Source organism: Xiphophorus hellerii, chromosome 4, assembly GCF_003331165.1.
Source record: "Xiphophorus hellerii strain 12219 chromosome 4, Xiphophorus_hellerii-4.1, whole genome shotgun sequence".
In the NCBI taxonomy this organism is placed as follows: Eukaryota; Metazoa; Chordata; class Actinopteri; order Cyprinodontiformes; family Poeciliidae; genus Xiphophorus; species Xiphophorus hellerii.
In genome coordinates, this window is record NC_045675.1 from 32,225,505 (window position 1) to 32,252,706 (window position 27,202).

General features: G+C 38.9%; 1 protein-coding gene across 1 annotated transcript; it reads right to left on the bottom strand.

Annotated features, from left to right (window-relative positions):
- Positions 1-187: 187 nt before the first annotated feature.
- On the bottom strand, positions 188-24,536 carry znf507 (zinc finger protein 507). The gene is made up of 7 exons (XM_032561067.1): positions 24,429-24,536; positions 19,768-22,086; positions 16,911-17,028; positions 16,654-16,762; positions 11,861-11,965; positions 6,482-6,616; positions 188-4,572 (listed from the first exon to the last, which is right to left on the bottom strand). The coding sequence occupies exons 2-7, from the start codon at positions 22,081-22,083 to the stop codon at positions 4,296-4,298; spliced, it is 3,060 nt and encodes a 1,019-aa protein (XP_032416958.1). The 5' UTR covers positions 22,084-22,086; positions 24,429-24,536; the 3' UTR covers positions 188-4,295.
- Positions 24,537-27,202: the final 2,666 nt, after the last annotated feature.

The following is a 27,202-nucleotide window of genomic DNA, read 5'->3' on the forward strand; positions in this document are numbered from 1 at the left end:
AAAAGTTTGTTCACGCGACAAACCGTTTAAAAAAATGGTCCTCCAACTACTTCCTGTCTTCTTCTTCTTCTTGGTTTGCTCCAGCTCAACATCCGGTTGCTGGTCATGTGACTCTGTGTTTACCTGTTTAGGGTATTCTTGCATTCAGATTCCTCAGCCTGTTTTTCTTGAAACATTTTGACCAAAGTCATTTCACATTCTCTTTATTAGCAAAAGATACAATGACAAAGTGATGAAATACTTTCTAGGATGTTTAAAAATAAATACAAACAAAGCAAGTGTCACATTACAGTCCGAGACATTTTCATGTTGAATCTGTTACAAAATTTGATACGAGCATAAAAATACAGAGTAGACGTCGTCTCCTTTGGTTCAAATAGACATAGCTCGTCTTGCTATGCTGAACTTCAAACCAAGATTTCTTCTAAATAGATCAAAAGTTAGCAAAAAAATCTATTTGAAAACCTTTTATAACATAATGAACTTTTAAAAATATTTCATATTTTATAGAAATGTCAGTTTTTGAGGTTGTTAAAGTGAAAGTATTTGAGCTCTGGCTAGTGATGCATCAGAGGTGCCTTATGTACTTGGTGTGTTGGATTATTTGACCTGAATTATGAAAACATAAGGGTTTCAGAGAAATGCTTTGAAACACAAAAACATTAAAAGGCACAAAAAAAACCCCAGAGAAAAGATCATTGCTTTTTAACGGAAATATGGCACACAATAAAGGCCATGTGGTTGCGGCGTTTAGCAAAACTTGCAGCGAGAAAAATGGAGAGAATTTCCATTTGCTCCAACACGCATAAAATATACCACATATTATATATAAATATATCTTTCGTAATAGAAATATAACACACAAGTCTCAAAAAGTTTGCTTAAAGGTTGTGTCAGTTCTTCGCAGATAAAGTATCGTCGCAGAAATGAGTCCAATATTTTGTTCCTCCTGAAATATTTTAATTTTGAGGCAACGTGTTTCAAACATGAATAAAAAACTGAGGTGTGAGCTTTCATACGCATGCCTGGTTCATGCCTGAGAGCTTCCCGTCTGCTAAAAGTCTAAAAATAAATTGGATTTAACTGACAACAAGACAAAAAGCAACAGATATAACAAGTGCTGAAGTTCTCTGTTGCTATTCAGTAAAATGGAGAAAGTTTTGTTGGAGCGATTCAGGACAATTTAGAGGTTACACATTCGACTGGTTTTCTTCAGCTCTCATGTTACATCCTCAAACTTTGGCACACGAAAGCCGGTTAGGCTACTTTTAACATTCCATGCTAGAATCTTGAAAAAAAGACTGAAGTGAATATTTATATACATTATAGTGGAATAATTCAGAGTCACAGTTTTCGGTATGGTTTTGTATGGTGAAGACTGGCTGTAGAAAACCTCAGTCTGTCCAATCAGGAGTCATGCATGCAAAAAAAACTGCACTGATTAGTGTGAGTTAATCACACAGAGGCTATGAAACCTGGAGTTGCTTTTATCTTGTAGCAGTCGAACAAAATGTAAAAATAATTTCAGATTTGAACACTGTTAAGTTATTTTCTACTCATGTTATCTAGTTTATTGACCATGTAATCTGTAAAAAGAACTGGACTTGAGTGTCTATTCTACCTGCTGATCCTTGCATCTCGTTTAAAACAAGTGTTACTCAAAAATTTTCGAGATGTAGAATTTCTCTGGTGTTCAAGGTGTCCTCGTTTGAGTTTTTAACTACAGCTAAAGTTTCCACAAAGTCATCTTCACCTCGTTTCAAAGGAGGGGAAACGTTTCAGAACAGGTGGATTATAATTTATGTGCAACACGACACAGTTTGGTTACTAACTATGCAAAGTTACCAGAAATTTAGTCTTTCAGGAAGCAGCATAAGAAAAATCTGCCTTCAGAATAAATGATCAAATGTTTAAACTTGTGGGCATTTACCCAACAAAGGTAATTACTGTTCTGGTATGTTGAAAGATCTTGTACAACAGCTTTGAATACGTTTAATTGACAGGTGTAACATTACAGTTCAGATAGACTTCACCTACAAAACAAAAGCAAAACTCAAACCCACTAGTAGACTTGCATGCAGAATTTCCTAATTTTGCCAGTTTAAAGGTGTTGGAACGTTTTCTTTGGCAACTTGAAACTGGCTAACTTGGAGTTCAAGGCATTTGTTTCCCAATTTTCTGTAAATTCAATCTTTGAGGTTTCTTAGATTTTCAAATTTCTATATTTTACAAGTTTTTACAAGAGGCTGAAATCCCACATTATTAAAGACGACTAAATTAAACGGTAACAACCTGGTTGGATTGAACTAAAACATGAGCTAAAAATCTACTAACATGCTGAGCTATCACTTCATGCTAGCTAGCAGCTGAGCAAGGAGAACGAGTTCATACATAAATATATTATCTGGGTTATTTTTTTATGTAAATGTAAAATGTTTCATGAGGATTTATGCTGGGACTGATAACACTAAGTGCAACTAACATATTTTAGTAAATGTACGACCGCTTTCAGCTAATCTTTTCGTACACTCTTTGAAGCAATATATTTATCAAATGTTCATGCAATCATTTTTAGTGTGACTTTGTTGTGAGCCAACCTGGAATAACCAATCTGTTTTAATCCAAACTTCGTATCCACCTTATTCCTGGTGATGCTGCTGTAGGATTTACTTTGTCTACAGCTTCCTGTAAGACAGCAGCAGCTGCACTAAGAGGTTCGTTTTGGGAAGATAATCCTATGAGCAGTACTGCTTGGATGGAATACTTGGTGGAATGTGATATTTTAAGTGCCATGATCCACATATTGATGATACATTTGGCCAACTGGATAGATTCAAAACTTCTAGAACAGTATGGTTGTGGTGACAAGGTATGATTCCATGTTCTCCTGACCTGGATTTGTTTTTGGACTCTTTTACCAGACCAAACTGAGCTTCAGGAGATTTGTGTTCAACAGGCAGCCGAAGTGAAACAGGATGAGTCCTGAACACACAGTTCATGCAAAGCATCATGGTTACAGGAATAAGGTGGATAACACAGCTGCTTCCACTCAAAAACGTTTCACTGTATTGTCTCAACCATGACATGAAACAAAATGTTCCACTGCGTAGGCAATTACAGTGAGCCCCCAGTGATCTGTGAAAACTTGACACCCCATCTAAAAATGCTTACAACTGCCTATATTAATAGCTCAAACACCAGATATACCTTAATATGCATTAATACACACAGTGGAAAGCGTCTTAGCGCTATTGCAGAAGCTAACATCTACAGTCTTCCTCCTCTCTCTTGAAAACGAATGGCGCTTCTGGATTGGCTGCTTTGCTAACGCCAGCCAATGGTGTGTCAAGTAGCATTGTTTTTAAGTAGTTTCACTTCCCAAGTGGAATTTTCTTGTAGAATATTTACAAAACTATTAATAAATGGGTGGATTTTTTGCAAATAACATGAAATCATGTCCACAGGATAATTTGTAACTACTGAACCATGAGTGGTGGGGGTCCGCTGTGTTTACAAATGTTCTGATGAGAAGATGATTTGTACTTTTGAGAACGTTAAAATATAATAAAAACTTTACTAAACACACACACTCACACCAACAACATAAACAGCAGGAGATATAAAAATACATACAAATTTTTGCTTTCAAATGAACATAGCACCACAAACATGAGAGATAACCGTGTCTCCTTTAAGGAAACCTTTTCCTACATCCTAACCTTGGCACTGGCAGATTCAAATAACGGCTCTACTAACAACAGACTTCCCTTTTTGTCATTCTTTTTGTCTACAGGCATTTACAACAACCCCTCAGTCAATGTATATTACTTCCACTTCCTTCTCTACTTTACAAACCATACAACAAACTTAAAGAAACTAACACACCTCTCTTCAAACTGGCAGCTAACGGAAAAATAAACAGATAAATATTTCTTCTGTTCGAGCAGCGATGCGAGCCTTTAGGCTCTGATGAAGGTCTGCTGCTAACTCTTTACAGAATGAGAACCTCAGCCATGTCGCACTAAACATGGTAAATACTACAGTAGCAATGAAAGAGCTGCCATCATAGAAAAGTGATCAAATTAGGGAAGGAAATAGTTGAATGTTTTGTGATTTATTTAAGATTGAGCTTATTACTGTTCGAACTTGGGCCGAAGCTTTGTAAGGTGAAACGATTTGACATGAATATTAACGGATTAAAATCACATTCCTCTTCATGAAGCCTATAAAAGGTGCCTGTGTGACACAGCAGCCATTGCAGTGACCTCTGACCTCTCATCACCTCCGGATGTGTGTCACTCTGCTGTCAGGAGGCCGGCCTGGGCCTCCGCCTCCTGCTGATGCTGCTCCTTGTTGAGGATGATGCTGATGATGTCGCCCTCATGCTCCTTCATGTGCTCCATCAGACGCTCTTTACTGGTGGACTCGAAGCCGCAGATGCAGCAGCAGAACAGCAGCATGCAGTACTCCATGGGGGGCCCCGTGCGCGGAGGGCCCTGGGACAGGGCCGGGTTCTTCCCCTGGGCGGGGCACTGGGTGGAGTCTGGGGGAGGCGTGGGGGGTCCGGCAGGGCTGTCAGAAGGCAGAGAGGCTTTTGTTACTGATGTGTGTGTTGGGTGAGGGTCCACCTGGGTGCTGGCCGTCTCCTTTAAAGGCAGGGCAACCGCTGGACACTCGGCCCCAGACTCAGGGCCAGCAGGCCTCTGAGACGCTCTGAGGGGAACACAAGTCAGCTTCAGGAGGAATCCACAGCATGTGGCAGGGTTTCACAAAAATCTAACTTTTCCATAATCTCACATGTCCGAACCTTCAAATAATCATCATGGATATTTTTGACCTCTGCTGAGTGGTTGACCAACAACTCCAACAACTTATTCTGCAGTCATACAGCAGGTCTGGATGCTCATTTCTGATTTTTTTTGCTGAAATGCGATTGTTTTGGGAGGTTTTGGCCCGTTTCCTCGACGATAAACTGTCTCAATAATTATTGCGATAAATTATATTATTTTTGTGTTTTAGACCTTATTCAAATTATAATGGCATAAAAATGCAAGTTTGCTTTCTCAAAGACCGACATACTTTAATTTTGTACAGAATACTTATCACTGGAACTGGAAGATACTTTAAATATTCAAAATAAGTAAACAAAACAACCAAAATCAATAAATAACATGCATTATTAAGTCTCAAAACTAAATTGCAGTTAAAAAAATATCAATCACGAGAAGAGAAATTATCGAGTTCATTTTAATTTATCATCCAATTAAATGAGTGATTACTTATTGCGACAGGCCGAGTCGTTCATGCTAATTAAATCTGATTTCTAAGTGAAGGGTTTATGACCCCAAAGTGATCCACATGCACAGAAGAACATGGAGGTCAATGTCCAAAGAAGTAACGGTTGCCTTGGTCCATGGATCCATTTTAAAATTATTCAGTCGCCAGATAAGATAAATGATCCACACTGGGAACAACTTGCTTCTTCTGTTTATGATCTTATTCCTTTGTTTTTCTACTAATACTGTGAGTTTGGTGCCTATTATTATTCCTGCCAAAGCACTCATTTCACAAAATGATGCTCAGAATGCCAACGTCCACAGAGCCCCCTAGTGGACAGTTATAGATGATGACATATGTATGAATAAGGCCATTTCAGCTGCATCCATCTCCACACCAGTTACCCTGTTCCTGCTGAGGAAAAGCATCCACACAGCATGATGCTGTTATTGATTTAAAGAGGGATCAATAATTCTGTATGCCGCACTTTTCAGATCTTTATTTGTGGAACATGTTGAAAATTGGACAACATGGGGTCGCAGAAGGTCTGGGGTTGAGAGTTTAAATGCTTGGAGTTTAAATGCTCTTCCTGCCACAGGAAGTGAGGATTCTCTCAGGGTGCTCCGACTTCTTCTCACAGTCCAACAACACGACTGACGTTAACTCAAGGTTTTAAGACTTTTTACTATGGCCTTTATGAATCGATTCACATAAAAGACCTTTATGTCAACTTTCTCCAGTCAACTGCCAATAAATTTACACTGACTCATAATAAGCACAAAAAAGCTAGCTAGCAAGGGTATGTTAGCAGTGAGCTGCTGGTAGCCTCAACGGCCATGAGTCACAGAATGCAATGAAGATGTCTGCGTGCAACTCAACCTTTTGCCTGACAGAAAACTCCATTGAGAAAAACAAATACATAGAATATTAAAGATTAAACAGAAAAATAGGCCAACTACCCCTCTTTTTAAAAAAAAATAATTTAAGGCCTTCATTTTAAATACATGAATTTAAGACATTTTAAAGATGCATGGACAGCCTGTAACTGTCTGTCCAGGGTGTACAGGGTGCCTCTTGCATTGATCCATCACATGAAATCTCAATAAAATACACTATAGGTTTTCTGCAAAATGTGGAAAAGTTCAGGCTGCCCGCATCCGCAGACCTTTTCCAGCCTGAACAGTGAACAGTGCAGAGTGCTTACCGGCTGCTCTGGGAGATGGCCTCGTTGATGGCCTTGTTGACCTGCTCGTAGTTGTAGTTCTGGTCCCCGGCGTGCTTCCACATGTGGGATTTGAGCGACGGCGGATGGCTGCACACGTAGCCGCACAGGGAGCACCTGGCAAGGAGGAAAGGAAGTGTGACGGAGGAGAAGATGAACGACAGAGCGAAAGCGGATCAAGCGGAAAATGATTTAATACGCGAGCTGAGGTTCTGCTAATCCTCCTCCTCCTTTCTATCAGGAGGAATCATCCCGACTCAACTGGAATGGAGACGGCGAGCTCTGGAGACAAAGAGCGCACAGGGGATTTACAGCAAACTGCTGGAGTCATTTGTCAAATTTGATAGAATTACAGGTAATTCTGTTAAGCACCATTTAAAGGTTCAAAGCTCCAAATGTTAAGAACTAAGAAAGTCAAGACACGCCTCCCTCAACTAGCTGACTCAGCAAACTCATCGGGTCCAAAAATTTGATGCCGACACAAATATCAACTTGAAAATTTTGATTTTATTTTATTATTTGCGTTTATTTTAACTTCTACTCATTTTGGAACAATTGAAAACACTGAAAAGAACATTAGCTGATTATTCCATGCCAGTGAAAGACAATGAAAAATTTGCTAGTAATTATCTTAATAAATAAATCTCTTTAGGGTGAGTTAGTACACAAATGATTTTTCTAAATGCCCTGACAGAGCTGTCACCATAACATAAAAATGTTGTCCCCATCTTCACTTCTCATACAGAAAAACATGAAATAGTAGAGATGACCACAGAAGTTGTTCATTTAATCTATAGAATCTCTCTGCTTACCTCCCACTAATACCTGCTTCTAAACTTGTTCTAATTCTGAAAAGAAAAAACAACAACAAAAAAACCAACAACCCCCATACCTCAAAAAGACAGAAGAAACAAACTGCAAAAAAGTCTTTGCAAACTAACCTAAAAACAGTGTGTGTGTCAACTTCTGTAGCTGGTTGCCTTAAGGCTGCTCTGAATGCTAAAGTCAGCAGCAGCGCTCTGCAGTGGAGGCAACACTGAGCTATCAGACAGCAGGCGGCTGATCCCCAATTTCTGTTCTATTCCATCTGATCCAAAATTAATTTCAGTTTTTCAGATGAGAGCAGAAACATCTTTAGAAACCTTGAAGTTCCCCCCCCACACACACATATTGGAGCTTTCTTGTATTAGGTCAGGTTAATCAAATGATTTCTTTTTTTGCTTTCTTTAAATTCATAAGTTGATACTGACACATATACATTTTTATTATCTGGTAGAATTTCCTTTTGTACTCAAACACATGGATCAAATGTTTTGGTTCTTCTTTCAGAAGCTTCTCAAAACGGTTTGCAGGAAGTTTGGTCCATTCCTACAGACAGAAATGGTAATCAGGTTACCAGCTCTGCTGTCACACACACAATCATCTCTGCACAACACGACTCTATAGGACTGAGATTTTTGAGCAAAGAAATACAAAAAACTTAAATTATCTAAAACCAATGTTTATTTTGGTAAATTATGTAATTAAGAAGGTTATTATAGTAAACTAAAACAAAACTAAATAATAAAAACTGAAACTGAGTAAACATGTTAACTGAAATAAATAAAAACAGTAATTAATGTGGAAAAACTATAACAAACTGGAACTATGTCATGCGTTTATAAAACTAACTAAAACCTACTAAAATGATAGATTTAATATCCTTTGATTTGTGTTTATGAATCTATCCATTAGTCTTTCAAACTGATGTGAAATATTTTTTTTTTCACCAAATTACAGAACTCCACACTCCCCCTGGTGGCACTTATGCTAGTCTGCAAAATGTCGAGAACAAAAGTTGGGAGAAAACTCCAGTTAGTTGTTGCTCAAGAATAATAATACATTTTTTGAAAATGGTGTCTTCTGTTAAGTATTCATTACCCAACCGATGTAAACATAATCACAATACAAGAGCTGGACCTTTTTGAATTCTACACCTAAAAATCAATCCAAGTATAGAAAAACAAACTAGGACAATAACTAATAAAAGCCAAACTAAACAATATTTAAGCATGAATAACTAATAAAAACTACCTAACATACTCTAAAAAATAATTTAAACCAACTGAATTAGACAAAATAAAACTGAGCTCTAATTAAAATTCCATAACTACCTGGCAGTTTTGGGATTTGGGACAATCCTGGTAATCAATTCATCTTAAAATTAATTCATTTTCTTATTGAAATTAAAGTTGCTACCTCTAATAGGAAACCTCCACCATATCTTTTATGGTTAGTTATTTTTATTGAATTAATACAGGTTAAGGTATAAAGTCATTATGGCGCAAACTTGAATTACCCAAAACGGACATTAGTAGAAAACAAGAAATCCTCATCAGCCAGGAAAAGTTTGTTACTTCTCTATCTCAATTCTGTGATTCTTTCCAGGTTGGCTGATGACGCCACCAGAGTTCACTGAGAGATCATTTGATTATAATGTGAAATTTGGTGCAAATTGAAGCTTAATATATCATCAATCATCCCAGTATTACCCAAACGTGTCAAACAAGGGAACATGATGTCAGTGAACTGCTGTTTGACCACAGAAAGCTGTTCATCCACTGAGTAATTACACAGAGTAAGTTTAGAGGAATTCCTTGGAGCTGTTGGAGAGACGTAGCGTTAACAACGTCCAGATGGAGAACCTAACAACCTGGGCCGCAGCCACAGCTGGTGCTGCTACAGCAGCAGAACCAAACACACATTCATCTGATTCCAGTTGGCACCACAGCTCTTTCTATTAGTAGAACATGTTCACATGTTGCCTTAAGTTGATTCCTGTTTACCGTCACTAATCGTCACTAATGAGACAACCTGGAGAATTTATTTTCTTGTGAGATTTTAGTGTTAGTGTGGATAAAACAGACATTTACCATAAGAAACTCAATGCCAAAATTTTACAAGTCAGGCTCTGAGCAAAGTGTACAGTAGTATCCACTAACCTAGCCTGGTAAAACCAAGCCCCTGGTTCTAAGCTTTGATTCGTCTAGAGGGTCTGGGCTCTCAGCTGTTGAGCAATGATTGCTTCCTGGACTCGTGTTCTGCGTTGAGGTTTTTAATTTTACCTAATTGCTAACGTTTACCTGTGACGCATGTAATGCGCTAGTTCAACGCCAAGAAGATTACTGGAAGTTTCCTGTGCTGTAAACAACAGTGGAGGTTCACTGTGAAGAGAGAAGACACAGTGCTGAAACCTGAAACTGCTGCTGCACAAGTTACTCAACAGGTTGTTGCTGGGTAACCAGAGAGTGAGTGAGTTAGTTAGTTGATGCACCTAGCTTAGCCTCCTGGAGAAAATTTAAGACTTTTTAATGCCACCTTGAATGAAATTTAAGATAGAAAACTATAAAGCTACAGGGGATGGTTGGGGAATCCTACTTAATTACAATCAAGCATTGCAAAAACATTAATTTCTCTTTTTACATTTAAAAAAAATAAAATAATTGAAGACATTTTAAGGCATTCATTCGAGATACATGAATTTAAGGGTAAGCAGACACCCTGCTGAACTTGATTAAGCATAAAAAAGTTTAGCTTTTTAAAAGTGAAGTCTGAACTTGACTCAATTTAAAAATGAATTTGAAGCTTTTGGAGTTTTTCTTTATCGTCGATCGGTCATCCAATAATGTCTTCAGTGGAACTAAAAACAGAATATTGAGCTTCTCCTAAATAAACTGTCCTTCCCTAATATTCTTGTCCACTCTCTAACCTGATTTGCTTTATTTGTGGCCTGTTTTACTTGAATTAAAAGCTCTGAGTGCTTGTTTTCCATTTAACTACTTTTCTTGCTTATCTGATGAAGAAATAATAAAGGGACAGCCCACACCTGGAAATTAAAACGCAGCACAAACAGTGCATTTACATTTTAACCAATAACAACAACGATTTAACAAATTAAGGAGCAGTAATTTTAAATATTATGAGGCAGAAGGCAAAGTTGCACTAATTGTCTTTTCAATGTTTTATGTAATCATGTGACCGCGCGTCGACTGCTCGGTTTTGGGAAACATTTTTGTTTTTGTGTTATCTTTAAAGATCAGAGAACTTTTTAGGGCTTTGCTGCAAATTTTCAAGTCTTTCGCTACAATTTATGTTTTTCCTTCTAAAATGTTTTACCTTATCTAAGACCATTTATAAATCAGTTGACCTCTGACCTTTAATCTCATCCAAAGCTTCATTCATCTGCTGCTTCATTTTTGAAACTGCCTCTGGAGTCCTGCTGTCAATAAAAAGGCTCTCTATACCACTTCAGGCAAAAGAGACAAAACAGCAAAACTTTATTCTTATTATATGAGGGTAGAGCTGAATGATATGGCTGAAAAATGTATCATGATATCAGTGTTTCATATAATTCAATATTGATAATGGTTGATTTGTTTTTGTTTTAAATATCTGAAATACTGACAAACTTGTGTCATGACCGTTCCTGTTTTATCCAAAGTTGTCGCTCCGCAGAGAATAAAAACCTCCTTAAGAATAAGGAAACACAGTGACGAAACCTGAAACTGCTGCTGCGCAAGAACAGGTTGTTGCTAGGTAACCAAAGAGGGAGTGATTTAGTCGATGTCTTCCACCTTGCTTAGTGCATCATGAGAGGTTAAGTCACTAAAGTCTTTCCTCTGCCTACATTCCCCAGAATGATGAGCAGTTCTGGATAGGAGTTCAGTGAATATTCAGTCTTCATCTTCCTAATATAATGGCTTATGTCATATTTTGTCAAAAGTGATTTTGACCATAAAAATGAGTCCCATTTTTGTAGTTTTATACATTTTCTCTTTCTTTTGCTCTTTCCTTTGGTTGGTTGATTTGTTGAATGTTCTACTAATTCAAGTACAGCACTTTGAACTGCCTTGTTGCTGAAAATGTGCTATGTGAATGAAATTACATTACCTTTGTTGCCAAAAGACGATTTAGACACAAAAAAAAACAAACAAACAAAAAAAACCTTTTAAAAAAAAATGACATGGGTCTTTAATTTAGGAAGGTGACAGAACATTGAATATTCTGTCAGACATATTATCTATTATATCAACATACAGTACAGACCAAAAGTTTGGACACACTTTCTCATTGAATTCAATGAGAAAGTGTGTCCAAACTTTTGGTCTGTACTGTATATTGTTGTTGATTTATTGTCAGACTCTATCTGAGGGTACACATTAAGAGCTTGTAAACACTAATTACAGGTTATAAGAAACCAATGGGTTGACGGCACAAATCTCTCATCGTGGTGTAGAGAACCCTCCCTCCTGTTCTGACACACAGACTCATAAAGTTCAGCTCATTTTGAAGCCAGATGTAGTTTCCACCTCTGCTTCTCACCTGTACTGCTCCAGCAGCTGCACAGCCTGGTGCTCCTGAGGATGCCTCCTCATGTGGCTCTTCAGGCTGTTCATGTTGGTGGTGGCAAAATCACAGCTACAGCAGCTAGAAGACAGAAGAAAGGAAAAAAAAGGAGAAACAAGAAGATGAGCAGTCAGTCTAACGAGTTGCGTACCGAGGTCATTGTGCTGCTTCTTTACACTTGTAGCCTGAAGGGAGATAAGAAGGATTCACAGCAAAAAAACAGAGAGGAAATTGCTACTTTAGGAATAAATCGTGGCATGTTCTGCTGCACTGCTCTCTGGACGTTCTGCTTGGAAGATGAGGCTGGCTTTGGCTGTTGCTCAGGGGCAAATACGCTTCTGCTCAAGGTCTGGAGACGGGAGCAGCGCTCGTGGCCATGTGGACGCCATTAAAACTAAGCAAGAACTTTCTGAGTCAACACAAGCAAACTCTTACTAACCTAATTAGGAAACACATGTATCATAATTTATCTCCCTTTTCTTTCCCATGACTGCTTCAGGTTGTTCCTGAGTTGCATTTTGGTTTCTTTAGCTGGTCTGCAACTCTACAGTCATAAGGATAATGGAGAAATCCCAAATGACTTTTTTTTTTTTAAATAGAGGCTTTAGGGAAGATAAAGGATGTAAGAAAACAGTTTGTGTTATTAGAACAATGCATAAAATGAAATTCAAGCAACTTTCAAGATAGGAAGAGGGAGGGCATTGCAGTTTGATTAAAAATGTATGTGGTGAATGCACTGTTCATAGAAGTGGAGTACAGAAAAATAGTAACGGCAAAAGTTTTGTTCCACTTTAAAATGACTACTGGACTTCATTATACAAAGCTGAACCCTTTGGGCCTCTACACAGATATAAATAAATAAATACCACAACCTTTGTTTACCTGCTAAGATCCTCCAACACTTTTACATAAAGAACATGAACACGTCAACAACAACAGACACAAAGAAAAAATGTTCTGATGGAGCTGACCCGAGTTAGACTGCAAATCACTCCCTTAACAGACTGATAAACGCTCTGTTTAAAAAATCATGAAGTCCTCCAGCACTGTGAAAATGTGCTGCAGCCTTTCTGGACTCAACATGGGAACGATTAACAGGCACTGAGAATGAGCTCATGATCGTTAACTGCTAACTACGGTGATGTTGGCATCTGCTTTTGATTGGAGCCAAAACTAAAAGGGCTATTTACAGTTTTGTTTTCAACAAATCATATCAAGATCAAAACTGAAAATATTCCGATAAACACAGTTCAATTGGGGACTAAAGTTGCAACATTTGTTACATTTTCAGCTGGTGAGGTTGACTTTCACACTGCTTTGTGTCAAATGAACAAAACCCTTTGAAAACCTGTTTGCCTCCCTCACCTGTGGTGGCGCTGCAACACGAACCACTGATGGAAACAGCATGAGGACGTCTGAAGATGAGGTCTTCAGACAACTCACTTCTTTACAAAATGTAAACAAAAATGGAGTGGCGTAAGATTTTAGCGGTTGGATGGTTTCTTTTTTGTCTTTGGCAAACAACGAGTCAGTTCTTATGCTGGCTGTATTTACCAAGAATGCTATAGTCCACTTCCTGTTTTGGAGCAGTCTACCGTCCAAGTTCACTTAAACTGACCTACTGCTTTTTGGCGGACAAGAGTTTTTATTTTATTTTCTATTGGTCCAAAGCAGAGTTTGTATACACATTCACACTTTCTCAAACCAACTGGACTTTCTAGAGAAACAAACCAGAGTTTAATTAAAGTGGACTAAACAGAGCTGGTGTGAACGTCCAGAGAGACATTCACACTGAGTAGATTCTTGCAAACAGCATCAGATTGATGAAAGCTTGATTGGATGTTTAATAAAACAGAATGTTTTGAAGGTTTTCATGCCACCCAAAAATTCTTGTTAGCTTTCCCACCAAAATATTATAGCAATTATATTATGACATATTAAATTATAATGATATTATATTGTAGAAATATTAGGGCCAAAACGAAGACTATAGCACTCCTCTGTTCTGATCTGAGTTATGATAGGCCATTATCAGACAGATTCTGACAAATGAGAAGGAGGTTACTCATTTATGTTAGCAGTGGAGAGGCTAACAGCTAACATGCCAAGGCTAGGCACCCACTGGATTTCACACACTACAGTAACTGCAGTAAGTTCAGCCTAAATAGCAGGCAGTGAGGAAAACTAATCATCAGTTTGAAGAAAACCAGAGCTAGAGCTTAAATGTAAATAACATTTTAATGAAATAAAAGGAACATCTCCCTCCTAACCCCCCAATAGTAAATGGCTGCTTTTAGGTCATTGGTGATGATTAATTTTAATAGCATAAAAACAAGATAATAGAGGATATCTCCACAGTCTGTCCATTACCTTGATCCAGTGGGGGAAATTGTTCAGTATTACTGCACAAATATAATCAGTTCCCTCTATTGGTTCTTCAAGCTCAATTTATGGTAACTCCTTAATTACAGTAGTTGTTCCAACAGTTGCAGAGATTTCTCAGCAAGGAAGACAGCGGACATGATGCAACACGAAGCATTATGTCCGCACTACATGTCGTGCATTTATATGTAGTGAGTAAAGAATGTATTGCATTCTTTACACATTTTGTCTGACAATTTTGGAGTGACTTGGAGTAAGACATGTGACTTCCAGCTTTTATCTGAGGGTTTGATTGAAGCTGTAGAACAGAGTAGAACTGTAGCTGCGTCATTCTACAGAAGCAAATGTGATCCAACTCCAAATTCCCAGTCGGGGATTTGACTTTGACTTCACATTTAGATTTTTTGCCAATATTTTCCCAACACAGACTGTATGTCATGTGTAATATACATAACCTTAAAAAAAAGAATTAAGCACCAAGTTAAATTCTTCATACAAAACAGTCTGATATGGAAGCAGTTTGTTATTCTTCATAACATAGTTTGAGGTTTATTTCTGAAAAGACTTCAGAAAAATATACCTCATATTTTCTGTATAAAACCACTATAGACTTAGATATCAAATAAAAAGTTACATCTAATTTTTCTTGACATTTTTAAATAGTTTGTAAAAAGAACAAAAAGTGAGGATTCCAACTTTTTCCTAAAATATTCTCAAATTCTAATCAAATACTGATGAGATAACACCTACATTTTATTTATAGTCTTTTTACTGCTGAAATAAAGAAAATCTGACTTCATAGGTTTCTCTTTTTGCAAATGTCATGTCTGTGAGGCAGCTTTGCAGGCTAATTGTGTGTTTTTGCATTTTTCCTCTGTAGAAACATGAGGTCGATAGCTGGCTAGTTGCAGTTCTACATTGTGCTTGCATTCCCTCTCAGTATGTCGCCTAAAACTCTACTGGCAAGCAAGTGGTAAGACACCACAAAACTGCCAGATTACACGGCCTAGAGAGAAAATATACATATCATATACCTAGAGGAACTTTGGACCACACATTTTAAGAGGGAAGTATGGTGAATTTCTACAAAACACAGACCAAAAGCAGGAAAACCCAACTATAGGCAGGAAATTGTTTCATTTTGTCATTATTTCCTGTGTTTGGCTGAAAAGCAACTTGCTCTGGCCATTTACCCCTCCAATCAGTAGGAGAGAGGATTCTCTGCATGAGAAACAGTCCTCACAGCGCCTTCATGTGTCCAACACAGAAGACTTGATTTGAATCAGAAAGTTGCACATGTGACCTTAGCAAGGTAGCAGCAAGATGGCTGCCCTCTCCTTCTCCTCATTGAAATGTTTGTATCTGGAACAGCTCGAGTTCTTGTGAACCACGGGCTCACAGAAACAGCACAAACAAGCTTTCTGAGTAGATTTTTCATTTTTAGAGTGACATAAGCAAATATATGTGCTTTTGGTCAACAACACATCCAATCACAAACAGACGGTATGTGATACACACAGTGAAAGCTCTGAGTGGGGACGCCTTAAGCCTGATTAGCAAACCTTTATTGCCATCTAAAGGTTCCTTGGAGCATTGCAACTAACAGACGTTAGTTGCAATGCTCCTAAACTGGACCTTCACAGAAAAAGACACAGAAATGTCAGCAATAAGACACAATGAAGCTACTTCCTCTCTGTGTCAGACATGTAGTCTAGATCCTGTTGGAGGCATTCATGTCGAGTCTTTACCTGTGACAAGCTGTTCCGATACACAAAAAGAGCTTGAATCTTCTGCTTTGGAAAATTTCTATTTTTCCTTCAAAGTTCTTACAAGTTTTTGACCTCACAATGTCAGATAATGTCCTAGTTTTAATATTATAAATTTGTACCTTTTGTAGTGGAAGATTGTTTTGTTTTTCCTTGCATATTTGCCACTTTTTCACATCAAATAACTTTTTTTTCTTGTAAATATGTGCAATTCTAGAAATGTTTGAGTTTTTAGCAGAAATTTACTCCTGGGCCACAGTACTTTTTGTTTGTAATCTAGAAAAAGCCCTAAAATCTAAGGGCATTATAGAACACATAAATAATACAGTAATGTCAAAATTTAATTTCTTTAATTTAGGTCTGTAGTCTTTCAAGGGCAAATAGAATTTGAACTCAAGTTAGCGCTTTAGAATTAGCATCTGCTAAATAAAGTGTTTATGCAACACTTTAGCGTTAGAGGAACTAACTGTATGACCAGCGTTTTAGGTTTAGTGCAGCTAACCTTCTAGTTAGCGGTGCCCACCACTGTTTAGACGTTAAGAGGTTAGCCTCACATCAGCCTGGATAGATTTCTCCTTTACTTTCTACTATTCTGCTATTATTTTTCATGAACAAACTTACCGATAGGGTTTGTCAGAGTTATGGATCCGCCTGTGGTTTCTCACCCCTACATACGTAGAGCTGGTATAGTTGCACACATCACATTTGTACATCTTTGGCACCCCACCTTCTGGAATCAAAAGACAAAAGCAGACAATACCTTTAGCCTCCTGAGGAACGATGCTCAAAGATTCAGCGACAGAGTTAGAAATCTGAGCACTGTTCAGAGCACTGTTCTTACCTTCTGTTCTTACGAAGGTAAGAACAGACTTTCTTACCTTCGTCTGTTCCCCGTTCAGATTCTTCCACTGGGGTGATGGTGTCGGTCCCCGTTGTGGGTGATGGCGTGTCGCTGCTGCAGCTGTGGTGCTCTCTTTCATGACTTCTTAACTGATTCTAGTTAGGAAAAAACACACACATGGAAACTAGAGTACTTGGAATAAAAGGCATGACAACAGGTAAGTTCAATAAGATAGTTACCTTCTGGTGCACTAGTGGGTTTAATAGGTCTAAATCCCATCTACCATCTGCACTGCAGATGGTAGATGCAGACAACCCTATCACAGTAGGGCATCAGTTACAATTACAACTTCTATTGCCTGAGTTCCCAAATCTGTGGAATGAATCTAATTAGCTTTTCTGCTAACTGTGGAAAAAAAGGCCAATTCATCCAAATCCTAATATCTGAACAGCTACCCGGACTTTATTTAAAACAAGCCAAAGAGCAGTAACAATTACACTTTGTTCCACATGATAACAAGGCCATTTATTTATTTAGTCAAAGAAATGCCCGTAAGGAAGTCAGTGTGTGGTTAGGTTCCAACATTTCTGTTATCGATTTCCGATATTGCTACTGCTGCTAACCAACATTTTATGTATTTGCTATTTTATATATATTCTATATTTCCCTACTCTATCAACACCTAGTAAAAACTGCCACCCTTTTCCCATCTGAATCACAAAAGGCAAAAAGATGGAAGTAAGCATCAGTCATTAAGTCCAGTTTTACTTGTCGGATCAATTTAGACATGTTAATAAAAATCGTCCAGTACTGATGTAGAAGTTGATATATTGTACATCCCTGACTTTTGTCTCGTGAGCCAAAATAGTAAAGTCAAAAATAGTCGCAGGCCGATTTAGATGGTTAACAATAAACTAAGTTTGCAATATTGTATTGAATAAATAAAGCAGTGTGATGTGTTAATTATTGAAAGGCCTTTACACATTGCTTAACAAATTGGAAGAAGCACTTCCAATTTAGAAATTATTTTCTTGTTGCAATAAAAAACAAACATAATGGAGTCCAGTCTCAGGATTTGTTTTGCTCTTTATAAAAGCTTGCTGTATTCACCTGAATTAAATTAATGAATTTAAAGCAGATTTGCTTAGGTAGGAGTGCGGCTATTAAAAGACACACATATTTTATTGTGAGAAGATTTTTAAAGATCGGTGATTTATTGGCCAGAAAACTGCAACAAATGCACTCCTAGCAACAGGCCATTTAAATCAAATCTGTTTTTTCTAAGCAGGCAGGTAGCTGTCCATTCAGGCTGCTACTTTTGAGTTTCAATAGATAAAGTGGTGTGCATTTTTATTGATTTATTTATTTCAAATCAGTTTTTATCCTTTCATACCTTCAACCTCTATTGGAATGTATTACATTTGTAAATGTGTGTGTCATTCATTTAAGGGAAAACAGACAGACTTCACTTCCTACTGCTAGCCATGCTAAGCTTGTTTTCATGTTGTATCGTTTTAAAGCCCTGTTGTACAGCGCTTGCTCTCACACATATAGTGTGATGTTATATTTAGTCTCAGTATAAATGACCCTAAAATAATCTAATTCTTAAAGAAAAATTGAGGTCTGCTAAAACTGGCACTTGCTGCTCAAAGCTTCACTAATAAGAGTTACAAAATCGGCCACAACACTTGGATCAGTGGCTCTGGAACCGGGAATGTTTTAAGGTGCTTTTAAGGAATGCAGCACTAAATGTGACACATTTGCAGTACAATAATACAGGCAACTCTGAGATACAGTGAATATAAAAAGTATACACACCCCTGCTTCAACACCATTATTTTTGAATAATCCCCACCTTTCATGTGATGTCTAACGACTCAACTGGAAAAAAAACCTGAAGTCTTTAAGAGGGAAAAGAGACTCTAAGAAACTGTAATGTGATTCCACAAGTGTGCACAGGTGTGACTGCAGGGGCCTGCACAGATCTTCCAGGCCATCAGAGGAATCTCATTACTTGGTATAAATTAGGAGAAGTACAAATTAACAACTAAGGTTTCAGGCATAACACTGAACAAAGTAAAGACAGTCCTAATCAGGAGAAAATATGGTGCAACTGCAACAATAGCGAGAACTCACACATCCTTCCAAAACTGACAAAAAGATAAGAAAACCAAAAGGTTGCAAAGTCGCCTACAGCAACACAGAAGGTGCAGGAATGTCTGTCTGTGAGGACATGTAGCAGAAATTACCCAAAATCTTTAGATGTCTGAGTTATGCGGTTGGAGGAAACCTATTCTTACAAAGAAAAACATCTGAGTCAGGCTAAATGTAGCAAAAAACACCATTCCCCACCCCCCCAAAAAAGCTACTAGAAACAGTGAAGAATGGTGGTGGTAGCATCAGGCTTTGGGAATGTTTTTCTTCTGCTAGAACTGCTGTCTTACTAGGGAAGTATGCTCAGCTCTAACTATAAGTCAATTCTCTCTCGTTTTTTACGCTGTCACATTCAGGTGAAAAAAAGATTTGAAATTATTTATCCCGTCTCATTTTTCACATCATTAAAACTTGCCATGCCAACAGGGATGTAAAGACTTTCTATATCCACTGCAACTGTTTCACTGTTAGACAACCCAAATAAAAAAATCACAGCATCTGATAATATGAAACGTCACAGTGTAGGTCGCCTTTTAATCAACCTTTAATAACTGTGCATTTAGCGCCTGCACATGAAGATATAAAGCAGGCACACTGGAAGTATGAACTGTAACTGACTTTAATTATTAAAAAAAGCTAGTTTTATTGCCAGCATATCAGCTGAACACGTCTAAACCTGGTTTCTGAGCTGGGTCAGTGAACAGAGCGTGGCAGAAACAGAAGCAGGAAGTTCTTCTCACCTTGTAGTGGAAGGCATCTGAACAGTATTTACACTGGTGCATCCTGCTCTTGCAGTGGTAGATCATGTGGTTTTCCAAGTCCTTACTGTCTGAGGCTTTGTGCTCACAGATGGGACACTGGTACGGCGCCCTCTGTCTGTGAACACGCATGTGCTGTTTAATGTAGCCCTTGTTGCCGCTGCTGTAGTGACACAGCCGGCACCGGTACGGCCGCTCGTTGCCCGGGTTATAGTCCACCAACCCTCCGTCGGCCGGGCCAACCAACCCATCAATGCCTGGAATGTTACACACGTAACTCTCGGCTCCGTTGCCGGTGATCGCTGCGGCTACAGCCCCATTATGGAACTGTGCGTTATCCTGAAGCTCTTTCAAGATGTCTTCATCGGAGGTGTTCTGGTCTGAGCGCTCTCGGAGTCTTTCGATGACGGTAAGGAGTGAAAGGCTGATTCCGGCTTTAGTGGTGGGACCTTCCTCATCACCCTCTACAAGGCCTAGGGTTCCTAATCCCCCCTGTTTGGCCTGGCAAAGCTCCAGGTCCAACAGGGCTGCCGTCTTCTCTACGTCCGACGCCCTCTGTCTGTTCTGAGTTCCGTCCAAAATCCTTTGATTCTGAATCTGGGGTAAAGCGCTCTTAAGGGTCACCTTAGGGCTGGAGGTGGGCAGCTCTGGCATCCTCATCGGCATAGCAACAAGAGCCTCTGCAGCCAGGGAGTGGAGGCGGAGCGACTCAGAATGCGTTCGCTTGCGGCTAGTTGGGGGGATGTTTTCATCCCTTAGGGAGGAGTCACCTTTAGGGAGGGGAGACTTACAGTCGGCATCTACTGAAGGGTTGTTGGTGGAGTTATCCACACAGACAACACTTCCTACAGGGTTCTGCTCCTCCTCCTCTTTCACAGCCAGCAAACCCTTGTCCCTATCTACATCTGGGTTGAGGAGAAGAGGCTTCGTCACCATGACGGTGTCTTCGGCTGACGGAAGGCGCTCTACGATCACGTTTATGTGTCCGGCGCTATTCGGACTGCTGTTAATGATCTTCTGGGCTGACGACAGCAGGCTGTCAGGAACGGAGCTGCTCTCTTGGGTCCTGTCCACCTCCATGTCGCCATCTCCCTCCATAGTCACCTGCACCTCCACCACAGGCTCCTCAGAGCTGACGTCTTTGTTGGTGTACCCCTTCTCCTCGTCTTCATCTGCAGCCGTTCCAGAATCTTCGCTGGAATGCGAGACCGGTGGATTGTATTGATCCTGCTGGTTCTCGGTAGCAACAGGCACGCAGAGTTGCAACTTGATGGCAGCTGGGAGCTTCTGTAAATTTTGATCATGAAGACCTGGAGACAGGATCACTAGATCCTCTCGGGGTATGATGCTGTTGGTAGCTGCTTGAGTCTCTTGCCTTGCTGGACCGCCTTCCTCTTCCTCGAAGATGGGGTAGGAGCAGTCGACGAGGCCGGCGTGCTTCCAGGCGTGGGTCTTGAGCATTCGCTGTTGGCTGCACACGTAGCTGCAGATCAAGCAGCGGTACAAACCGTACTCCTCGTAGCTATACCACTTTTTCTTCTTTGGTGGGTCGCTTGACTCATCTAGTGAACCTTTGCTCGCCTCACTGTCCCGCTCCCCTTCCCCACCCTGTTTCAGAACTCCATCCTCTTCCGTGGAGGTTCTCGTCGTGTCGCCCCTGTCGTCGAAGTGCAGCTTGACGTGTGCCTCCAGCTGCTCCTGGTCTCTGGACGTGAAGTGACACTCGGAGCACATGAGGATGAGGTCGCTGTGCTGCTCATTGTGCTGCTTCAGATGCTCTCTGAGCTGGGCCAGCGTCTGGGAGAGGTAGGGACAAAGGCTGCACTGGTAGCACGTTACTGTCCGTTTGAGGTCGATGTGGCTTGAACCGCCAGCAACTTCGCTCGGCGCAGTAGTGATGTTGTTGTTATTGTCGCCCAGAGCAAGAGAAGAAGAAATGTCGTCTGTTTCGCTACCATCTGCTCTCGCCTCCTCGTCGCAGCTATTCTTCATCCTCTTGTTAGGAGAGCTTCCTGGATTCAACCTCACCTCGGAGGAGTCCAGATGTTTCCCTCTTTTCTGCCCCCCCAGAGGGCAGTGCCTCTGCGGACGCTGCTCCACTATCTTGCTGAGTTTCTCGATGACCTGGATGAGGGACTCATCCACCTGTTTTGGCTGGACACTCCCTGGGACACCCTGACCTATAACCCTGTGAGGCTGGGGTTCAAAAGGAGATCCAGGTACCGGAGCAGAGGAAGACGCATCAGATGTAGAGGAGGACTTTGAGATGAGGACAGCAACGCTGCAATTCTCATCCATCACCTAGAAGACAGAGAGAAACATAGCAGTACAGTCTCTGTGGTTACTGCACATGGTACTCACACAATGATGTAGAATTTGTTCTTAAATTCATTCATGTTGACACGCCTGACGTAGGTTTTGTTTGTACTCTGGCACAATAATCACTAGGGTTAGAATGTCCCAAATTTATCATTATACAAAGAAAAATTATAAATTATAATAATCATTTGTTTTTGCAGATGTATACATAATTGTCTGCTTTGTTGTTTTTTTAAAAAAAAAGATTAACTCACACTCTCGTGTTATTTTTTTTATATGAACTGTGTGGTATGGTAAACAAATAAAAACTAGTAATCTCATGCCCATCCTGGTAAATTTCAGAACTTAACTTTAGGCTTCATGGACCAAACTATGAGGATTTTCTACATTATTAATACATTTACAAATAAATTAAAGAAGTGCATTTTCTATAAAGAGTGAACAGCAAATTAATAAAAAAAAGAGAGAAAAATGTATTAATTAGTAATAAACAGCTACATCGAAAAAACTAGAACATAGTTCAAATTTTTACTTCAGGAATGAAGTTAAATAAATTTATAAATGAAATCTATATCAGTGCTTACAGTCAGAGTGATATAGCTCTAGCGTTTATGCTCATTTTAATTACTAATATTACAGGACACCAGTAAATTTGTTGCTTAACAAGCTTCTTGGAGCTGCACTTGTCCTGACTGCTTGCACACCTGTTTCTATAGATTTTTTTCCTTCCAACAAACTTTCCCTTAATATAACTCGGTACAGCACTCTATGAACTTTCGGCTTTTTGTGGCTTCTCCTCCTTATGGAGGGTGAAGCCACTCTCCTGGACAACTGTCAGGTTGGCAGTCTTCCTATGAGCATGTAGACCACAATATGTTCGTATTAAAATTAATATGAAACAATTAAGTACACAAATATTAACTACTTAGTTAGATAAGTTAAATAAATAAACTTTAACAATATATTCTAACTGATTACTGTAGAACTGTGCTACTCATGGTGGCAGCTCCGTCACTTTAGTTCAAATTTGGTCTTTTTATTAACTTTGTTCAGAATATTTTTGGTCAAGGCGCTGCGTGTTTGGTTGATTATTCCTTCTTATTTTAGATGCCGTGCAGCTGGAAGGATTTTTGCGCTTACTTCCCCCTCCACCCTCTTTTGGGCAGTTGTGGTTCCTGACAACTTCAGACTGTGACAACAAGATGTTGTCTTTAACAGCATCACTATCCACAATGACTCTCTGAAGACTGAACTGAAATTGGGTACGTCAACAAGTTGCCTACTACATGGCTATGAAAATCATCTCTGTTGCTTTTTTTCCCATTCGTGTCAGTGATGTTCTAATTTCTCAGCTGTTAACAGTTATCTTTAAATGAACTGAAATAAACACTTGAAAACATCCTGAATTAAACACATTGCCCTATTAATTGAAAGGCATCATCTACACAGCCCAACAGCAGGGCTTAAGATCTAACATTATCTTGCTTTAACAGAGAAACAAACTGCATCTCTGGATGTTTCTCTATAAATATAACGTGATGTACAGTTAAATCTCGATCTGTCTAATGAAAGTGTGAGTTTGCAAACGATTCCTTCGACAAGCAAGACTCAGCTTAATCAATTCACGATAAGGCCTCCGCACTGAACCATGTGCTTCTGTTTACAAACTGAACTCTGAGCAAATGATCACTACCGAAGCGGTCCTAATTCCTTTCATCTCTCCAAATCCAACACTTTCCCCGCTTCCCATCTTCCGACCGCAGCGCTCGCTTCCTCTTTCTCCCACTTCTGCTACTAAACCAGCCGCTCACAACGTGGGACCCGGTTTTGGGAAGTCCATCATAAAAAGATAGTGAGTGAGAGTTTAGTGAAGCCACAGTGGAAGCGGCAACTCCACATCAAAGCTTTAAAGTTAGCGCTTCAGTTTAGTAGCGATTATTTATGATCAAGTTGAGCTCAGCCTCCATCACCATGTCCTTTGACCCGTCTGAGAGGGGCACCTGTTATGTCAGGGTCTAAAAATATTTTCTCCTCTAGCCTGTGAAATGAAGCTGAACACAGCCTCCTAACTCAAACGGACCCATATTAGCTAACAAGCTATACCAATTCGGACAAGTCAGTTTTCTTGTGTATTCTTTCAATAAATAACCAACAAAAGTGCAGACAGTGTTAGCTTCACCGCTTACTGTCTGCTATTTAAACACATACACACACACAGTGCTAATAGTTCCACACATGAATATACAACAAGGGCATCTGTATTCTCTTTACGGCTAATGAGTGACGGAGAGCACGTGGAGGCGCGTGAACGAAAACACACTCACCGACAAAATGCTCTTTGTCCTCAACGCATAAAACTGGGGAGTTTTTATTCGTTAGCTATAAAAAGTGGCCTCTCTCTTTCCACCACATTGCAAAATGGCGAGGATGGAATATCAGTCACGTGACTTTGAGTTTGGGTCAGGTGACCAACGCCGTCTTCAGGTACCGCCCGTAAACCGCGACGCTGTCTGAAACAATAGACAACCGTCTTGTTCTCACACTTTATCAACACTGAACAATATCTGCCACGCAGTAGGAAGTGTAAACAAGCTATAAATATAACATAGCATTCGTGTGAAAAGGCTCATAGAAGCTTACTGGTTTTGATTCACCGTACCAGAGCCAACAAGACCGACCGCCGTTACCTGGACAGAACCACAGACTGACCCCCTTATAAACTTCATCCAAAAGGGGCCATGAGTATTAAATGCATAAATTAGACTACTAATTTTATATTTGACCATCTTTCTTATTAAAAAATAACAAACAAAAAACTTTTCCATTGATATTACAATATTCAGATATTCTGGGAAACTGAATTTTGTGTTTTTATTATCCATAAGTCCTAATTAGCTAAACGTTTTAAATAAATAACATTGTGTTATGAGTTATAAGTTTAAGTTTTTTTAAGACCAAATTATTGACATAAATTAGCGTTGACTAATGTCGCAACGCAAGCTTGACAATAGTCGTATCACTCGATCAAGCTGATATAGAAAATGTATTAGATGAAATTATTCGATGCTTTATAAATATATGTATTTTTGATCTTATATAATATTCACATTTTCTGAGAGATTTAATTTTGGGTTTTTATTATAAGCCATAATCGTTTTATGTGTTTTATATATGTGTGTCAAAAATTCGGAACTTTTTTTTTATGGCATTCTAATTTCTTGAGCTGTATTTGTATTGTTCCAGGATTGGTGGAAGAAGTTGTTTTTGAATTTGACAGGAAAGCCCAGACCATTACATAAAAACTAAATATTTCCTGATCCCTCAGAAAATTCCAGTATTTTTAATAATATTTTCATTGTTGTTTTTCTTCATGGGAATTTGCAAAGGAGCATGACATGAGAAATAAGGAGCACAAAGAAAGAAAACAGACTGATAAAGTAGAAATGAACATTTGTTCAACACTGTTTGTTTTGCTCTCAGTCTCAGGAGTGTCCTGAGGGGAAAACAATTATCAGGAACTGAAAGAAGAAACACTGTGTTCTCATCACAGCTTCTGTCTCCATAAATGGGCCGCAAAGAAGAGCCCAGCAGGTTGAAACTCCTGGATAAGGGATAGTTTAGGCCAGGCGTTTCAGTGACAGAACAAGCTGCTTGCAAGTTTCGCCAAAACTAAACACTGCCATCTAGTGGCTTTATGAAGTTAATGGTGTATGAAAATACAGTAGAAGGGAATAGAAATATCCTTTATTGTCCCTCAGTAGGGAAATTCATGTGTACCAGCAGCAAAGTAACAGACAAAATGGAGTCATGTAGATTCACACAAAGGTAATAACATTAAAACAATAAATGAGAAATAAGAGACTAGACAGTAGGGAAATATTAATAACAAATAAAAAATACTGTGGTTATTCCAAAAGTATAATCAGAGTCAAAGGAATATGTAGCTGAGAAAGATACATATGTAACAAAGGGAAGACTGACTGGAAATCACATGAAGTAATGCTCCATCATTTGAGCTGCAACAAAACTGTGTTTCTTCATGTATTCAAAGTTACATATCTAATTTCAAAAGTGTTTTTCAAAAACTGAAGAAAAAAATCCCCAACTAGATGAGTTCATTTTATCTCTGCATTATATAAACTAAAAAAAAAAAGAAAAAAAAAGATCAACACAATTCTAACGGTGGCTTCCTGTTCATCGACATGGTGACTGAAATCATTTGCTGTCATTTTTCATAAGGTAAACCAACTCTACTTTAACATCTATAAGTGAAACAAACCCTGGACTGAAACATCCAACACCAAATGCAGTTAGATTTCTTATTTATACCATTAATGTGTTTGTAAAAGTTCAAGAATTTGAAATATGACTGCTTGAGTGTTTGATGGGGAGACCAGATTAAGTCCTACATAAAACTGTGGTCTATGGAAGCCTTGTCAAACAAATATCAGTGTTTTATAACCGTTTCTGTCAATTAGTAACTCTAAAAGTATCACCCTATAAAATCTATTAATTTTTGGTACATATATTCAATTGTGAGATTTTAAATACAGTCGCCCCTTCTTCTAAAACCTCCCACCAAAATCAAACAAACAAATAAAGGGGATCTTAACTCTAGTGCACTGTGTCAATTCAGTCCAACCAAACAGATAGATAGAATTGCTGTACATTTATTATTTGTCAGAATTTCCTGCATATGATCCTATTCTAAACTACAAGTAAATTAGATGCGTATCCTCTTGTCTCCTCCATGCTTGTGTGTGTTCCTCAGTTTACACTGAAAGTAGTGAAGTTTGTGACTCAAATTCTTAAAATAGGGCTGAATTCCAATAAAGTTTCTTATAAATCTTATAATTTATTACATATGTACAGTATGTATAGTGTTTACACGGAAGTCTTTTTGGCACATCATCTGGACCTTTGAGTCTTTAAGGAAGGTTGAACATGTTTTAAATTGCTAACATTTTTAAATGCACTCTAACGTAAATTTACATGAAGTGCCGTCCTTGATCCGTTAATAAAGAGGCTTTTAAATCCTAAGAAGAAGCAATAGAAATTTACTCTAATATGCTCAAAACAAAACACAAAATAGTCAGAA